The following is a 19,659-nucleotide window of genomic DNA, read 5'->3' on the forward strand; positions in this document are numbered from 1 at the left end:
AGACTGGTCAGAAAAGCAAAAAGCATGGGATCCAAGGGATAGAAAATAACATAAGAACACACTAAATAGGAGCAGGAGTCGGCCATTTGAGCCTTCGAGCCTGCTCCACCATTCAACAAGATCATGGTTGATCTTCAGCCTCATCTCCACTTTCCTGCACTATCCCCATATCCCTTGATTCCCTTAATATTCAAAAATCTATCGATCTCTGTCTTGAATATACTCAATGACTGAGCCTCCACAGCCCTCCGGGGTAGAGAATTCCAAAGATTCACCACCCTCTGAGTGAAGACATTTCTACTCCTCTCAGTCCTAAATGGCTGACCCCTTATTCTGAGACTGTGACCCCTGGTCTAGACTCCACAACCAAGGGAAACATCCTTCCTGCATCTGCCCTGTAAGAATTTTGTATGTTTTAGTGAGCTCGCCCCTCATTCTTCTAAACTCTAGAGAATATAGGCCTAGTCTACTCAATGTCTCTTCATAGGACAATCCCCCCCATCCCAGGAACCAGTCTGGTGAACCTTCGTTGCACTCACTGAGGCAAGTATATCCTTCCTTGGGTAAGGAGACCAAATCTGTACACAATTCTCCAGGTATGGTCTCACCAGGGCCCTATATAATTGCAGTAAGACTTCTTTACTCTTATACTCAAATCCTCTTGTAATAAAGGCCAACATACCATTTGCTTTCCTAATTGCTTGCTGTACCTGCATGTTAACTTTGTGATTCGTGTACAAGGACACCCAGGTCCCTCTGAATACCAACATTTCCCAATCTCTCTCCATTTAAAAAATACTCTGCTTTTCTATTTTTCCTACCAAAGTGGATAACTTCACTTTTCTCCACATTATATTCCATTTGCCCACTCACTTAGCCTGTCTATATCCCCTTGAAGCCTCCTTGGATCCTCCTCACAGCTTACATTCCCACCCAGCAAACTTGGATATATTACATTTGGTCCCCTCATCCAAATCATTGATGTAGATTGTGAATAGCTGAGGCCCAAGCACTGATCCTTGCGGTACCCCACTAGTTACAGCCTGCCAACTTGAAAATGACCCATACAAACATACGAATTAGGAGCAGGAGTAGGCCCTTCGAGCTTGCTCTGCCATTCAGTAAGATCATGGCTGATCTGATTACTCCACATTCCCGCCTACCCCCCTTGCTTATCAAGAATCTATCTACCTCCGCCTTAAAAATATTCAAAGACTCTGCTTCCACCGCCCTCTGAGGAAGAGAGCTGCAAAGACTCACGACCCTCTGTGAGAAAAAAATTCTCCTCATCTCTGTCTTAAATGGGCGACCCCTTATTTTTAAACAGTGACCCCTAGTTCTAGATTCTCCCACAAGAGGAAACATCCTCTCCACATCCACGCTGTCAAGACCCCTCAGGATCTTATATGTTTCAATCTCTTACTCTTCTAAACTCCCAACGGATACAAGCCAAGCCTATCCAACCTTTCCTCATAAGACAACCCACCCATTCCAGGTATTAGCCTAGTAAACCTTCTCTGAACTGCTTCCAATGCATTTACATCCTTCCTTAAATAATGAGACCAATACTGTACACAGTACTCCAGATGTGGTCTCACCAATGTCCTGTATAACTGAAGCATAACCTCCCTACTTTTGTATTCAATTCCCCTCGCAATAAACAATAACATTCTATTAGCTTTCCTAATTACTTGGTGTACCTGCACAGTAACCTTTTGCGATTCATGCACTAGGACACCCAGATCCCTCTGCAATCTCTCACCATTTAGATAATATGCTTTTTTTATTCTTCCTGCCAAAATGGACAACTTCACATTTTCCCACATTATACTCCATTTGCCAGATCTTTGCCCACTCACCTAACATATCTATGTCCCTTTGTAGACTCCTTATGTCCTCTTCACAATTTACTTTCCTACCTATCTTTGTGTCATCAGCAAATTTAGCAACCATACCTTCGGTCCCTTCATCCAAGTTATTTATATAAATTGTAAAAAGTTGAGGCCCCAGCACTGATCCCTGTGGCACACCACTCGTTACATCCTGCCAACCAGAAAATTACCCATTTATGCCTACTCTCTGTTTCTTGCTAACTAGCCAATCTTCTATCCATGCCAATATGTTACCCCCTACACCATGAGCTTTTATTTTCTGCAATAACCTTTGATGTGCCACCTTACCAAATGCCTTCTGGAAATCTAAGTACAGTACATCCACCGGTTCCCCTTTATCCACAGCGCAGGTTACTTCCTCAAAGAACTCCAATAAATTGGTTAAACATGATTTCCCTTTCACAAAACCATGTTAACTCTGCCTGATTACCTTGAACTTTTCTAAGTGCCCTGCTATAACGTCTTTAATAATAGCTTCTAACATCTTCCCTATGACGGATGTTAAGCTAACTGGCCTGTAGTTTCCTGCTTTCTGTCTCCCTTTTTTGAATAAAGGAGTTACATTTGCTATTTTCCAATATAATGGCACCTTCCTCGAAGCTAGGGAATTTTGGAAAATTAAAACCAACGCATCAACTATCTCACTAGCCACTTCTTTTAAGACCTTAGGATGAAGTCCATCAGGACCCGGGGACTAGTCAGCCCGCAGCTCCAACAATTTGCTCAGTACCACTTCCCTGGTGATTATTTTCTTGCGTTCCTCCCTCCCTTCCATTTCCTGATTTACAGCTATTTCTGGGATGTTACTTGTATCCTCTATAGTGAAGACCGATGTTCAATTCAGCTGCCATCTCCTTATTTTCCATTATTAATTCCCCAGACTCACTTTCTATAGGACCAGTGCTCACTTTGTTAACTCTCTTTTCTTTTTAAATATCGATAGAAACTCTTACTATCTGTTTTTATATTTCTAGCTAGCTTTCTCTCCTACTCTAATTTTTTTCTCCTTTTTATCCCGTTTATTCCTACTCTCTGTTTTCTGTCTGTTAACCAATCCTCAATCCATGCTAGTATATTACCCCCAATTCCATGAGCCCTAATTTTGTTTAATAACCTCGTGTGGCACCTTATCGAAAGCCTTCTGAAAATACAAATACACCACATCCACTGGTTCCCCTTATCTATTCTGCTAGTTACAACCTCAAAAAAGTTTACCAAACACGATTTCCCTTTTATAAATCCGTGTTGACTCTGCCCAATCCTATTATTTTCTAAGTGCCCTGTTACCACGTCCTTAATAATAGATTCTAGCATTTTCCCTACTACTGATGTCAGGCTAACTGGTCTGTAGTTTTCCGTTTTCTCTCTCCCTCCTTTCTTAAATAGTGGGATCACATTTGCTACCTTCCAATCCGTGGGGACCATTCTAGAATCTATGGAATTTTGGAAAATGGCAACCAATGCATCCACTACCGCTATAGCCATCTCTTTCAAAACTCTAGGATGTAGGCCATCAGGTCCAGGGAATTTATCGGCTTTCAGTCCCATTAATTTCTCCAGTACTATTTTTTTACTAATACTAATTTATTTCAGTTCCTCATTCTCGGTTGAAGAAAGTGTCAAGTTGGATCCAAAATTGGCTCAGTGGCAGGAAGCAAAGGGTAATGGTCGATGGGTGTTTTTGTGACTGGAAGGCTGTTTCCAGTGGGGTTCTGCAGGGCTCAGTACCTTGCTTTTCATGGTATATATCAATGATTTAGACTTTAGATTAAGAAGTTTGCAGATGATACAAAAATTGGCCGTGTGGTTGATAGTGAGGGAGAAAGCTGTAGACTGCAGGAAGATATCAATGGACTGGTCAGGTGGGCAGAACAGTGGCAAATGGAATTCAATCCGGAGAAGTGCGAGGTCATGCATTTGGGGAGGGCTAACAAGGAAAGGGAATACACATTAAATGGTAGGACACTGAGTAGTGTAGAGGAACAAAGGGACCTTGGAGTGCATGTCCACAGATCCCTGAAGGTAGCAGGCCAGGTAGATAAGGTGATTAAGAAGGCGTACGGGATACTTTCCTTTATAGCCGTGGCATAGAATACAAGAGCAGGGGGGTTATGCTTCAACTGTTTCAAACACAAGTTAGGCCACAGCTAGAGTACTGCGTGCAGTTCTGGTCACCACATTACAGGACATATGTGATTGCACTAGTGGGGGTGCAGGGGAGATTTACAAGGATGCTGCCAGGACTGGAGAATTTTAGTTTTGATGGAAGATTGGATAGGCTGGTGTTTTCTTTGGAACAGAGGAGGCTAGGGGGAGGGAGACCTAATTGAGGTGTATAGAATTATGAGGGGCCTAGATAGAATGGATAGGAAGGACCTATTTCCCTTAGCAGAGTGGTCAATAACCAGAGGGCATAGATTTAAAGTAATTGGTCGAAGGATTGGAGGGGAGTTGAGAACTTTTTTCACCTAGAGGGTGGTTGGGGGTCTGGAACTCACTGCCTGAAAGGGTGGTCGAGGCAGAAACCCTCATCGCATTTAAAAAGTACTTGGATATACACTTGAAGTGTTGTAACCTACAGGGCTACGGACCTAGAGCTGGAAAGTGGAAGGAGGCTGGAGAGCTTTTTTTCGGCCAGCACAGACACGATGGGCCAAATGGCTTCCTTCTGTGCTGCAAATTTCTACGACTCTATGGTTCTTTCTGGTTACGGACCTTTCTGCCACTGGAAACAGTTTCTCCTTATTTACTCTATCAAAACCCCTCATGATTTTGAACACCTCTATTAAATCTCCCCTCGGCCTTCTCTGCTCTAAGGAGAACAACCCCAGCTTCTCCAGTCTCGCCACATAACTGAAGTCCCTCATCCCTGGTACCATTCTAGTAAATCTCCTCTGCATCCTCTCCAAGGCCTTGACATCCTTCCCAAAGTGTAGTTCCCAGATTTGGACACAATACTGCGTCTGGGGTCTAACCAGTATTTTATGAATGTTTACATAACTTCCTTGCTTTTGTACCCTATTTATAAAGCCCAGGATCTCGTATGTTTTTTGCTAGCTTTATCAACCTGTCCTGCCACCTTCAATGATTTCTATATATGAACCCCCAGGTCTCTCTGTTCTTGCACCCCCTTTAAAAATAAAATGGTACAATTTTATTGTCCCCTCATTCTTACTACCAAAATTAATCACCTCTGAGTTAAAGTCCATCTGCCATGTGTCTGCCCATTTCACCAGTCTGTCGATGTCCTCTTGAAGTCTGCTACTATCCTCCTCACTGTTTACTACATTTCCAAGCTTTGTGTCATTGCAAACTTTGTATACCCAAGTCCAGGTCATTAATATATAACAAAAATAGCAGCAGTCCCAAAACTGAACCTTTGGGAACACCACTGTATACTTCCCTCCAGTCTGAAAATCAACCGTTCACTGCTCTCTGCTTTCAGTCCCTTTGCCAATTTTGTATCCATGCAGCCACTGTCCCTTTATCCCACGGGCTTTCATTTTGCTAACAAGTCTAATCGCCCAGAAATTCGGGTCCCAACGCCTGAGTACGCACGGAGTACTCGCGCGTGGACCCGATGGAAGTGCCGGTTTCTTGCATGTGCGGGAAACCGGCATTTCCGATCCTCTGAACGAAGGGGTTCAGAGGTCGAACGCGTGTGCGCGGGAGTCTGCGCGGCGCGTTGAACTTTTTTATTTACAGGTTTTTCCGTGCGTGAAGGCCTCCACATTTTACACATTTAAAAACCAGGCGTAAGGACTTCATTTTAAAAGGTAAGTGGTCAATTAATTAAAATTAGAACATTTTTTCCACCGGTTTATTTTTTTAAATATTTTAAAGTAAGGTAAGCCCTGTTTTTTTTATAAAATTATTTTTTTCAAAAATTTAAATTATTGTTTAAAATAGTTAATGTCATTTATAGTTTATTTAAAAAGTGTGATTTAAAAAAATAAAAAAAATAAATAAAAAAAAAAAAATTATTTGAAGGGTAAGTACTGTTTTGGGGGCCGGAGTTTTCATAAGTTTGACAGTTCTTTCTGTCAAACTCATGAATGGGCTTTTCCCTCCTCCGATTGGTTGCCCAGTGCTCACCTGATCCCAGCCGACGCATCGCACTAAGTGCGCCGCTGGATCACGCAAGCACAGCGCGCCGGGAGCTGGACCGGGCCACAGAGAAGAAATCCATGCAGGCCCAGGCCTCAACTGCCGGCGCGCTAGGTAAGTGTAGGTCGGGGGCTTGAACCTGCGGCAAGCCCCCGACCCGAATTTCTGGGCCATTGTGTGGTACTTTGCCAAACGCCTGCTGAAAATCCATATACACATCATCAACTGCACTACCCTCATTAACCCACTCCATTACTTCATCAAAAACTCGATCTAGTTAGTCAGATGATTTGCCTTCAACAAATCTGTGTTGGCTGTCATTTATTAGCCCATGTTATTCCAGAGTCACTGCTGGATAGTGAGTGACTGGGACCCGAGTCACTGCTAGTGAGTGAGTGACTGGGACCCGAGTCACTGCCAGTTAGTGAGTGACTGGGACCCGAGTCACTGCCAGTTAGTGAGTGACTGGGACCCGAGTCACTGCCAGTTAGTGAGTGACTGGGACCCGAGTCACTGCCAGTTAGTGAGTGACTGGGACCCGAGTCACTGCCAGTTAGTGAGTGACTGGGACCCGAGTCACTGCCAGTTAGTGAGTGACTGGGACCCGAGTCACTGCCAGTTAGTGAGTGACTGGGACCCGAGTCACTGCCAGTTAGTGAGTGACTGGGACCCGAGTCACTGCCAGTTAGTGAGTGACTGGGACCCGAGTCACTGCTGGTTAGTGAGTGACTGGGACCCGAGTCACTGCTGGTTAGTGAGTGACTGGGACCCGAGTCACTGCTGGATAGTGAGTCACTGCTGGTTAGTGAGTGACTGGGACCCGAGTCACTGCCGGATAGTGAGTGACTGGGACCCGAGTCACTGCCAGTTAGTGAGTGACTGGGACCCGAGTCACTGCCGGTTAGTGAGTGACTGGGACCCGAGTCACTGCTGGATAGTGAGTGACTGACTGGGACCTGAGTCACTGCTAGTGAGTGACTGGGACCCGAGTCACTGCTAGTGAGTGAGTGACTGGGACCCGAGTCACTGCTAGTGAGTGAGTGACTGGGACCCGAGTCACTGCCAGTTAGTGAGTGACTGGGACCCGAGTCATTGCTAATTAGTGAGTGACTGAGACCCGGAGTCACTGCTGCTTCTCCTCTTAGGCAGTCCCTCGGAACCGAGGATGCCTTGCTTCCACACTAAAAATGAGTTCTCAGGTGACTGATGAGTCCAATGCGGGACCTACAGTCTCTGTCACAGGCGGGGCAGATGGTGGTTGAATTGGGCGGGTGGGTGGGGTGCTTGGGTTGATGTGCGCTCCTTCCGCTATTTGCGCTTGGCTTCCGCTTGCTCCCGGCAGAGAGACTCGGAAGTGTTCGGCGCCTTCCCGGATGCTTCTCCACTTTGTGCAGTCTTGCGCCAGGGATTCCCAGGTGTCGGTGGGGATGTTACACTTTTTCAAGGAGGCTTTGAGGGTCTCCTTGATGCGTTTCCTCTGCCCACCTGGGGCTCTCTTGTCATGTCAGAGCTCCGAGTAGAGCGCTTGTTTTGCGAGTCTCGTATCAGGCATGCAGACGATGTGGCCCGTCCATCGGAGCTGATCGAGCGTGGTTAAAGCTTCGATGCTGAGGATGTTGGCCTGAGCGCGAGCACCGACGTTGGGGCGCCTTTCTTGTCAATGGATTTGCGGGATCTTGCGGAGGCAGCATTGGTGGTACATGGTCCATGTCTCTGAAGCATATAGGAGGGCGGGTATCACTATTGCTTACAACGTAGCCCCAAAACGGCGGCGGCAACAGAAGCAATGCCGCAGGAAAATCACACGCTGGAGCACTCAAAGACCCTGCTAAGAAAGCCCTATTCAGCCTGCGCCTCACAACCAACCTGCTGACTCAGTGATTCAGAGACACAGAGGCCCACAGCGTCTGGTCTGCACTCGAGGCCTCCAAAATCAGCACCTGTGAAGAGATGCTCGGTCACTCGACCAGGAAACACCAAGACTGGTTCGACGAGAACGACCAGGAGACCCAGGAGCTAATAAGCCGCAAGCGCAAGGCATTCCAGATCTGGAAACAGCAACACAACTTTAGAGTAAGAAAGCTGCTCTACAGACACCTGAAGGCCGAGGTCCAACAAAAAACTCGCAACCTAAAGAACAGATGGTGGGTGGAGAAAGCGCAGGAGATCCAGCAGCTAGCCGACAGCCACGACGTGCGTGGATTCTTTGGCGCAGTCAAGATCACCTACGGCCCAAGCACCTAAGGTCCTACCCCACTGCGGGCCAAGAACGGAGAGGTACTCATCAAGGACAGAGTGGCAGCCAGTGCCCGCTGAAAGGAGCACTTCGAAGATCTCCTTAACCAAGACTCTGTCTTCGAAGCGAGTATCCTCAACTCCATCCCGGAACATACTACCTGCCACCACCTCAGCACAACCCCAGCCCAGCATGAGGTTGAAATGGCCATCCCACAAGGCCTCGGGCAGATGGAATCTCCGCTGAGGCACTAAAACATGGCGGAGAAGCGCTATTGGCGAGAATACATGAACTAATTTCTCTTATTTGGAAGGAGAGCATTCCAGGGGATCTCGGACGCCGTAATCGTTACCATCTTCAAGAAAGGTGACAAGTCTGATTGCGGTAATTACAGAGGAGTCTCCCTGCTGTCTGCCACAGGGAAAGTCACTGCTGCTTAGTGAATGACTGGGACCCGAGTCACTGCTAGTTGGTGAGTGACTGGGACCCGATTTGCTGCTGGTTGGTGAGTGACTGGGACCCGATTTGCTGCTGGTTGGTGAGTGACTGGGACCCGATTTGCTGCTGGTTGGTGAGTGACTGGGACCCAAGTCGCTGCTGGTTAGTGAGTGACTGGGACCGCCACATTACCGAAACGGCTCTTACCAAGGTCACAAATTACATCCTAATTGACTGTGACCAAAGGTAATCTAGCCCTCTGCAGCCTTTGACACGGCTGACCACAAAATTCAGTTCCAACACCTCTCCACCGTTGTCCAGCTGGATGGGACTGCCCTCGCCTGGTTCAATTCCTATCCAGTTGGAGCCAGAGAATCATCTTCAACGGCTTCTCTTCCCACTCCCGCATCGTTACCTCTGGAGTTGTCCAAGAATCTTTCCTTGGCCCCCTTCTATTTCTCACCTACATGCTGCCCCTTGGTGACATCATCCAACGACATAGCATGAGTTTTCACATGTACACTGATGATACCCAGCTCTATCTCTCCTCCACCTCTCTCGAACCCTCCACTGTCTCTATACTGTCAAACTGCTTGTCCGACATCCAGCCATTGTCTTCGGTCCACGCCACAAACTCCGTCCCTTTGCCACTGATTCCATCCCTGACTGTCTAAGGCTGACCAAGTCTGTTCGCAATCTTGGTGCCATATTTGATCACGAGTTGAGCTTTCTACCTCCTATCCGCTCTATCACTAAGACTGCCCATTTCCACCTCTAACATCGCCCGTCTCTGCCCTTGCCTCAGCTTATCTGCTGCTGAAGCCCTCACCCATGCCTTTGTTACTTCTAGACTTGACTATTCCAACACACTCCTGGCTGGCCTCCCTAGTTCTACCCTCCATAAACATGAGGTCATCCATAACTCTGCCACCCGTGTCCTAATTCTCACCAAGTCCCGTTCACCCATCTCCCCTGTGCTCACTGACCCACATTGGCTCCCAGTTAAGCAATGCCTTGATTTTAAAAATTCTCATCCTTGTTTTCAAATCTCTCCATGGCCTTGCCCCTCCCTAGCTCTGTAATCTCCTCCAGCCCTACAATCCCCCAAGATCTCTGCGCTCCTCCAGTTCTGGCCTCTTGATCATCCCTGATTTTAATTGCTCCACCATTGGCGGCTGTGCCTTCAGCTGCCTGGGCCCAAAGCTCTGGAATATCCTCCTTAAACCTCTCTGCCTCTCTACTTCTCGTTCCTCCTTTTAATATGCTCCTTAAAACCTGCCTCTCTGACCAAGCTTTTGGTCATCTGCCCTAACATCTCCTTATATGGCTCGGTGTAAAAATTTGTTTTTGATAACACTCCTGTGAAGTGCCTTGGGACACTTTACTACATTAAAAGCACTGTATAAACTGCCAGTTAGTGGGTGACTGGGACCCGAGTCACTGCTAGTTAGTGAGTGTTATGAAAGTCTGGATGATCTTAGTGCAGGGGACTGCTTTTAGGTAAACCCTCTACCCCGAACATGCAAATATAGCGTTGATCTCATTGCCCTTCCCCATCCAGGCAAGTAACACACAATTCCCTGTGTTAGTTCTGATTTTCACTTTTTAAAATATCATGGCCAATATTGAGTTGCAAATCCCAGAAGTTTCAGGCAAATTTAAATCTAAAAGTCCTGCAATTATTCATAGATCAGGTACCAAAAGCCAGAGCAGTCCCCTCAATGGAAAGAAATTGTTGGAAGCAGGAACTTTGGTGACTTGTCTGGTTGGCCTTTGGTTGACATGATGCAATATGTTCTTCAAACAGGCCACGAAGGACATTCTAGTGTCTAATTATGCTGCCCTTTTCCAAAGTGGAATAAAGTGGACAGTGCAGGAAATTAAAGTCTGGTGAAAGGACACCTTCATGTCTGTGACCCTCCCCCCCCCCCCCCCCCAGGTAGGGAATTCTCAATATCAGCTATGTCGTTAGAGGAAACATTGAATGTCTGAGTACAGGGCAGGAGTTTTCTCGAGACTCCCCCGCAACCCCCCCATATCCTCTCCCTGTGCCAAAAGAAAACTAAGGAACATCAAGCTGTCATTTTTATGTTTGTGATTTTTCAGATTTTAATAATTGTTTTTGTGTTAGTTGTTTTAACAACAGGAGTTCTGTGCCCGAGGCACGTGCAGAGCAGATTCTGACGGAACTGTCAGAAGCAGCAACACCTCCTATGTAACGTGACCACTCTGTGAAAAGTATACACCAAGATGCCCCAAAACAACATTGGCACGGAGCAGGCAGCTCCGGTGACACACCAGGGCTCCCCACGGAGAGCTGGGAAGATAGCTGGGATATTTGAGAAGGAAGGAGACGCTACCATGGAGCGAAAGAAAAAGAGGAAGAAAGAGCCAAGACCAGAGTCAATTATAATCTACCGCACGGCGAGCGAGAAGGTGGAGGAAGACCAACATGACCCAGACACCGCAGCCAAGAACACAGAGGAAAGGGCAAACTTTCTTTGTCCTCCTACTGTAGAAGGTACTACAGATAGAATCTAACCGCAGAACGGGCCCACAGCTCAACTCTGAACATAGAAAACAGAAACATAGAAGATAGGAGCAGGAGGAGGCCATTCGGCCCCTCGAGCCTGCTCCGCCATTCAATGAGATCATGGCTGATCATCCAATTTCAGTACCCGGTCCCTGCTTTCTCCCCATACCCCTTGATCCCTTTAGCCTTAAGAAATATATCTAACTCCTTCTTGAGTATATTTAATGAATTGGCTTCTACTGCCTTCTGTGGTAGAGAATTCCACAGGTTCACCACTCTCTGGGTGAAGAAATTCCTCCTCATTTCTGTCCTAAGGGCAGCACGGTGGCATAGTGGTTAGCACTGTTGCCTCACAGCGCCAGGGACCCGGGTTCAAATCCGGCCTCGGGTGACTGTCTGTGTGGAGTTTGCACATTCTCCCCGTGTTTGCGTGGGTTTCCTCCGGGTGCTCTGGTTTCCTCCCACAGTCCAAAGATGTGCGGGTTAGGTTGATTGGCCATGACAAAAATTGGCCCTTAGTGTTAGGGGGGGATTAAATACATGGGGTTACGGGGATAGGGCTTGTGTGGGATGGCTGTCGGTGTAGGGACCGGGTGCTAGGGTTTGGATGATCAGCCATGATCTCATTGAATGGTGGAGCAGGCTCGAAGGGCCGAAATGGCCTACTCCTGCTCCTATCTTCTATGTTTCTATGTAAATGGCCTACCCCTTATCCTTAGATTGTGACCCCTGGTTCTGGACTCCCCGACCATCGGGTACATCCTTCCTGCATCTAGTCTGTCCAGTCCTGTCAGAATTTTATAAGTTTCAATGAGATCCCCTCTCATTCTTTTAAACTCCAGCGAGTACAAGCCCAATCGTCCCAATCTCTCCTCATACCTTGGATGACAGGAATGACGTATCAGCCTGGTGAATCTTCACTGAACTCCTTCCATGGCAAGAACATCCTTCCTCAGATAAGGCGACCAAAACTGCACACACTACTCAAGGTGTGGTCTCACCAAGGCCCTGTACAACTGCAGCAAGATATCCTTGTTCCTGTACTCAAACCCCCTCGCTACGAAGGCCAACATACCATTTGCCTTCTTAACCGCCTGCTGCACCTGCATGCTTACCTTCAACGACTGGTGCACAAGGACACCCAGGTCTCGTTGCACTTCTCCTTCTCCCAATCTATTGCCATTCAGATAATCTGCCTGTTTTTGCCACCAAAGTGGATAACCTCACATTTATCCACATTATATATTGCATCTTGCCATGCTTTTGCCCAATCACCCAACCTGTCCAAATCATCCTGGAGTTTCTTGGCATCCTCCTCGCAGCACACACACCCACCCAGCTTTGTGTCGTCTGCAGATTTGGAGATATTACATCTAGTTCCCTTGTCTAGATCATTAATATATATTGTGAATAGCTGGGGTCCAAGGACCGATCCCTGTGGTACCCCACTCGTCACTGCCTGCCACTCGGAAAAAGACCCGTTTATTTCAACTCTTTGCTTTCTGTCTGCCAACCAGTTCTCTATCCAAGTCAATACCTTACCCCCAATCCCATGTGACTTAACTTTACACGCTAATCTCTTATGCGGGACCTTATCGAAAGCCTTCTGAAAGTCCAAATATACCACATACACTGATTCTCCCTTATCTATTTTACCAGTTACATCCTCAAAAAATTCCAGTAGATTAGTCAAGCACGATTTACCTTTTGTAAATCCATGTTGACTTTGTCCGATCCTGTCACTGTTTTCCAAGTGCTCTGCTATTACATCCTTTATATAATGGACTCTAGCATTTTCCCCACTACCGATGTCAGGCTTACCGGTCTATAATTCCCCGTTTTCTCTCTACCACCTTTTTTGAATAGTGGGGTAACATTAGCTACCCTCCAATTCATGGGTACTGTTCCAGATTCCATCGAATGTTGGACGATGATCAGCAATGCATCTACTATTTCTTTTAACTCCCCTGATTATTTTCTCAGTACTCCCTCTTCCCCTAATGCCAGTGACTCTTGCTGGGATGTGACTCACCGGCATTAGCGGAGTGGCTTTTGCTGGGGTTCGAGTCGCAGGAGTTGGCAGTCATCACCCATGTAGCCGTGTTGCTGTTTGAGCCGGTGAGTCACAGCGAGTATACTCGCCCATGTAGCCGTGTTGCTGAGAGTCACAGCGAGTATAATCACCCATGTAGCCGTGTTGCTGTGTGTCAGTAAAATAGGTTTATTAAGTATTAAACATCCTGTACAAAGAAGTAATACTTAACAAGAAGGTAGTCGCAGTCTGTTCATCGAACCCCGGCGTTCCTTCCGAGTGACTGTGGCGCGGTTTCTTTAATTCTCTTGCTGTGTTCTGTTGACTGAAGTTTCTTCTTCCTGTGGCTTCGCGCTGCTTTCGATGTTCAATATCTGTATTTTTAGACCCTTTTTCTCCCTTTGGCCTACGTGGTAGTTAGTAAGCAAGTTATCCTTATCTGAGATCAACCTTCACACTAAGTTCTCACAGATGTCTTTTTGCTTTTTAATCTGCTCATTGTTTCGCTGGTTCTGTATTTTTGAGAAGACAGGGAGTGGTGACTGTCTCCAGTCCCCGATCTTCTTTTGCAGTGTTGCTGAATTTCTTGCGCCCCACGGTCCCCATTTTACAGAATTACATCAAGTTGGCATAATATCCCATCATGCTTTGCTTCTCAGCCATTCATCATTTTATACAGGCTTTTTAGGCTTTTAACATACAGTTTCACATATTAGTTATTTAATAATGGTTTAAAATTTTAATAATGTTTACTAAATCCTACAGGTGCACTCTATCCTACACAGTGTTGGTGTGTGAGCCGGTGAGTCACGGCGAGTATCCTCACCCGTGTTGGTGTGTGAGCCGGTGAGTCATGGCGAGTTGTTCCAGCTAAGTCCAAAGCTGTCCTCAACGCCATCCCCGAACCTTTCAGCTGGAGTCAAGGAATAGTGATCAGGAGCAGGAACTTTGGATGATTTTCTCTCTCCCCGCCCTGCCTCTCTCCTCTCCAATTGCCCTGGGATACTGAAGACAATATTATCCCACCAGCATCTTGCAGAGAAATGGGGAAGATTTACAAAACATTGAGGATCAATAACTCCCAAATGAACAAATTGGTAATGGGAAAATCATTTTTCATATTTTAAAAGGATGACTGGAGCTATACCTGGCAACTACAGACCCATTAACCTGAGCTCAGTAATGGGAAAACTAACAGAATCAAGATCAGAAACAAAATGGAAGAGTACCTGTTTGAAAACAACCTAATAAATGCACCAACACTTTAGAACAGATGGATCTTGTCTGACTAACATCAGAGACTTGTTTTGAGGAAGTGACTGGTTGAGGCCTTGTGATTTCATGAATCTAGACTTCAAAGGTTTTGCTTGAGAAGCTCCTTTTATGAAATAAGGTTAATGAATATCAAGGGTAAGACAAAGATGGTTGAGGTTGAGAGAGATTTTTGGACTTTAAAGGAATCAAGGGATATGGGGATTGGGCAGGAAAGTGGAGTTGAGGTTCAAGATTGGTCATGATCTTATTGAATGGCGGAGGAGGCTTGAGGGGCCGTATGGCCTAATCCTAATTCTTGTGTTCTTATGTGGATTATTAGTGGATGCATTGAGAGCGAGCCTGAGAGGAAACAGTGCAAGAGGACAACAGATAAAAGCGGGAGAACTAGCAGCAGAGAGTGAGAGCGTTAAGTCAAAGTCCGAGCGTGAGCTGAATGCGGAAAACTGAGCAGGCGTGCGGGAGAGCTGAACTAAGCGAGATCGGAGGCGGATAAAAGGAGGGCCCGAGAGCGGGAGAGCTGAGCTAAACACAAGCAGAAACTCCATACTGATGTCATAGGACAGCAGGTAGTGATTGGTTGGTGAGTATTGCCATTGACTTTCTTCTCTAAGTTAGGGCAGTAGGTTAAACTAAGAAGTTTAGTTAGTAGTCTAATCAATTGAGGCATGGCAGAGCACCTCAGTCCCGTCGAATGCACATCCTGTGCCATGTGGGCAGTCCAGGACGCACACCTGTGCAGGAAGTGTCGTCAGCTGGAGGAGCTCGAGCTCCGGGTTTCGGAGCTTGAATAGCTGCTGGCATCGCTGTGGTGCATCCGTGAAGTCGAGAGCTACGTGTATAGCATGTTTCAGTATGTGGTCACCCCGCAGCTCGAGAGTGCTGGCAGAGAGGAAATGGGTGACCGCCAGACAGACGTGGAGGATCAGGCAGGTAGTGCAGGAGTCCCCTGAGTGCATTTTTTTTTTTTATTCGTTTATGGGATGTGGGTGTGGCTGGCAAGGCCAGCATTTATTGCCCATCCTAATTGCTCTTGAGAAGGTGGTGGTGAGCCGCCTTCTTGAACCGTTGCAGTCCGTGTGGTGAAGGTGCTCCCACAGTGCTGTTAGGGAGGGAGTTCCAGGATTTTGACCCAGCGACGATGAAGGATTGGCGATATATTTCTAAGTCGGGATGGTGTGTGACTTGGAGGGGAACCTAGAGGTGGTGGTGTTTCCATGTGCCTGCTGCCCTTGTCCTAGGTGGAAGAAGTCGCGGGTTTGGGAGGTGTTGGCGAAGAAGCCTTGGCGAGTTGCTGCAGTGCATCTTGTAGATGGTACACACTGCAACCACGGTACGCTGGTGGTGGAGGGAGTGAATGTTTAAGGTGGTGGATTGGGTGTCAATCAAGCGGGCTGCTTTGTCCAGGAAGGTGTCGAGCATCCCGAGTGTTGTTGGAGCTGCACTCATCCAGGCAAGTGGAGAGTATTCCATCACACTCCTTACTTGTGCCTTGTAGATGGAGGAAAGGCTTTGGGGAGTCAGGAGGTGAGACACTTGTTGCAGAATACCAGGATGTTGGTGGGGAATTCGGCAATGGTAATGCTGTTGAATGCCAAGGGGCAGTGATTAGACTCTCGCTTGTTGGAGATAGTTATTGCTTGGCATGTGTGTGGTGCGAATGTTATTTGCCACTTATCAGCCCAAGCCTGAACGTCGTTCTGGTCTTGTTGCATGCGGGTATAGACTGCTTCATTATCTGAGGAGTTGTCAATGGCGCTGAACACAGTGCAGACATCAGGGAACATCCCCATTTCTGACCTTATGTTGGAGGGAAGATCATTGATGAAGCAGCTGAAGATGGTTGGGCTGAGAACACATCGCTGCAGGAGTTCCAAAGGGCAGTCTTGGGGCTGTGATGATTGACCTTCAACCACCACAACCATCTTCCTTTGTGCTAGGTATGACTCTAGCCATGGAGAGTTTTCCCCCTGATTCCATTTGACTTCAGTTTTAATAAGGCTCCTTCATGCCACACTTGGTCAAATGCTGCCTTGATATCAGGGGCAGTCACTCTCACCTCACCTCTGGAATTCAGCTCCTTTGTCCATGTTTGGAATGAAGTTTTCCGCATTCAGCTCACGTTCTGACTTTGACTTCACGCTCTCACTCTCTGCTGCTAGTTCTCCCGCTTTTATCTGTTGTAATGAAGTCAGGAGCCGAGTGGTCTTTTGAGGAACCCAAACAGGGCATCAGTGAGCAGGTTATTGGTGAGTAAGTGCCACTTGGAAGGTGTCATCGACAGTGCTATCATCACTTTGCTGATGATTGAGAGTAGACTGATGGGGCAGTAAATGGCCGGATTGGATTTATCCTGCTTTTTGTGGACAGGGCATACCTGGGCAGTTTTCCACATTGTCGGATAGATGCCAGTGCTGTAGCTGTACTGGAACAGCTTGGCTAGAGGCGCGGCTAGTTCTGGAGCACAAGTCTTCAGCATGACAGCCAGGATGTTGTCGGGACCCATAGCCATTGCTGTGTCCAGTGCGCTCAGCCTTTTCTTGATCACGTGGAGTGAATCAAATTGGATGAAGACTGGCTTCTGTGATGGTGGGGACCTCTGGAGAAGGCCGATATGGATCATCCACTCGGCACTTCTGGCTGAAGATGGTTGCAAACGCTTCAGCCTTGTCTTTTGCACTCACATGCTGGGCTCCACCATCATTGAGGATGGGGATATTCATGGAGCCTCCTCCTCCCATTAGTTGTTTAATGGTCCACCACCATTCACGAGTGGATGTGGCAGGACTGCAGAGCTTTGATCTGATCCGTTGATTGTGGGATCGCTTAGCCCTGCCTATAGCATGCTGCTTCTGCTTTTTAGCATGCATGTAGTCCCGTGTTGCAGCTTCCCCAGGTTGGCACCTCATTTTTAGGTACACCTGGTGCTGCTCCAGCATGCTGCTCTTCACTCCTTATTGAACAGGGTTGGTCCCCTGGCTTGATGGTAATGGTAGAGTGAGGGATATGTCGGGCCATGAGGTTACAGATTGTGGTGGAATACAATTCTGCTGCTGCTGATGGCCCACAGTGCCTCATGGATGCCCAGTTTTGAGCTGCTAGATCTGTTCTGAATCTATCCCATTTAGCACGGTGGTCGTACCGCACAGCACGATGGAGGGTGTCCTCAGTGTGAAGACAGGACTTCGTCTCCACAATGACTGTGCGGTGGTCACTGCTACCAATATTGTCATAGACAGATGTATCTGCGACAGGTAGATTGGTGAGGACGAGGTCAAGTAGGTTTTTCCCTCGTGTTTGTTCTCTCCACCGGTCGCAGGCCCAGACTGGCAGTTATGTCCTTCACTCTTGGTGATGGGCATTGATGTCCCCCACCCAGAGTACATTCTGTGCCCTTGCTACTCTCAGTGCTTCTTCCAAGTGGTGTTCAACATGGAGGTGTTCTGATTCATCAGCTGAGGGAGGGCGGTAGGTGGTAATCAGCAGGAGGTTTCCTTGCCCATGCTTGACCTGAAGTCATGAGACTTCATGGGGTCCGGAGTCAATGTTGAGGACTCCCAGGGCCACTCCTTCCTGACTGTGTACCACTGTGCCGCCACCCCTGGTGGGTCTGACCTGCCGGTGGGACAGGTCATACCCAGGGATGGTGATGGCGCAGTTTGGAACATTGGCTGAAAGCTATGATTCTGTGAGTATGACGATGCCAGGCTGTTGCTTGACTAGTCGGTGGGACAGCTCTCCCAAAACCAATGATTTAGATTTCAATGTAGGGGGCATAATTAAGAAGTTTGCGGGTGTTACAAAAATTGGCCATGTGTTTGATAATGAGGAAGAAAGCTGTAGACTGCAGGAAAATATCAATGGACTGGTCAGGTGAGCAGAAAAGTGGCAAATGGAATTCAATCCGGAGAAGTGTAAGGTAATGCATTTGGGGAGGGCTAACAAGGCAAGTGAATACACAATAAATGGTCGGATACTGAGGTGTAGAGGAACAGAGGTACCTTGGAGTGGATGTCCACAGATCCCTGAAGAGTGGACAAGTAGATAAGGTGATTAAGGCATAAGGGATATTTTCCTTCATTAGCTGAGGCATAGAATACAAGAGCAGGGAGGTTATGCTAGAACTGTAAGGAGATATTTCATAACTCTCAACAGAGATATATTCCAGTGAGAGAGAAAGAAAGACTCTACGAGAAGGATGAACCATTCATGCCTTACTAAGGAAGTTCAGGAGGGTGTCAAATTGAAGGAAAAGGCGTCCAATGTTCTGAAGAGTAGTGGTCGGCCAGAAGTTTTGGAAATTTTTAGAAACTTGCAAAGGATGACTAAAAAAATAATCGAGGGAGAAAATAGATTGAGAGTAAACTAGCAAGAAATAGAAAGACAAATAGTAAGAGCTTCTACAAGTATATAAAAAGGAAGAGTAGCTAGAGTAAACATTGGTCCCTTGGAGCATGAGACTGGGGAATTAATATTGGGAAACAAGGACATGGCAGAGATTTTGAATATTTTGTATCTGTCTTCACAGCAGAAGACACGAAAAGCATCCCAATAATAGTGGAAAATTAAGGGGCTATAGGGAGGGAGGAACTTAAAATAATCACTATCACTAGAGAAAAAGTACCAGGCAAACTAATGGCACTAAAGGCTGGCCAGTCCCCTGGACCAGACGGCCTGCATCCCAGGGTCTTAAAAGAAGTGGCTGCAGAAATAGTGGATGCATTGGTTGTAATCTTCCAAAATTTCCTAGATTCTGGAAAGGTCCCAGCGGATTGGAAAACCGCAAATGTAACGCCCCTATTCAAGAAAGGAGGGAGACAGAAAGCAGGAAACTATAGACCAGTTAGCCTAACATCTGTCATTGGGAGAATGCTGGAATCCATTATTAGGGAAGTAGTAGCAGGACATTTCGAAAATCATAATACATTCAAGCAGAGTCAACATGGTTTTATGAAAGGGAAATCGTGTTTGACAAATTTATTAGAGATCTTTGAGGATGTAACGAGCAGGGTGGATAAAGGGAAACCAGTAGATGTAGTGTATTTGGATTTCCAAAAGGCATTCGATAAGGTGCTGAATAAAAGGCTACTGCACAAGATAAGAGCTCATGGTGTTGGGGATAATATATCAGCATGGATAGAGGATTGAC

At 46.8% G+C, this 19,659-nt stretch overlaps 1 protein-coding gene across 4 annotated transcripts in view; it reads left to right on the plus strand.

Moving 5' to 3' along the window:
• The window catches only part of LOC147120740 (transmembrane protein 169-like), a 254,784-nt gene that overhangs the window by 16,616 nt on the left and 218,509 nt on the right, over nt 1-19,659 (plus strand). For 2 of the 4 annotated variants that reach the window (XM_085986977.1, XM_085986979.1), the window contains exon 2: nt 10,805-11,194. In XM_085986977.1, coding sequence (XP_085843103.1) covers nt 10,924-11,194 — 271 coding nt within the window. In that variant the 5' untranslated portion in view covers nt 10,805-10,923. Of the gene's footprint in view, nt 1-5,597; nt 5,669-10,804; nt 11,195-19,659 lie in introns of those variants that run through there. The other 2 variants (XM_085986978.1, XM_085986983.1) reach the window with 2 other exon arrangements.

Source organism: Somniosus microcephalus, chromosome 4, assembly GCF_052327205.1.
Source record: "Somniosus microcephalus isolate GS21.2 chromosome 4, FLI_Smic_1.0, whole genome shotgun sequence".
NCBI lineage: Eukaryota > Metazoa > Chordata > Chondrichthyes > Squaliformes > Somniosidae > Somniosus > Somniosus microcephalus.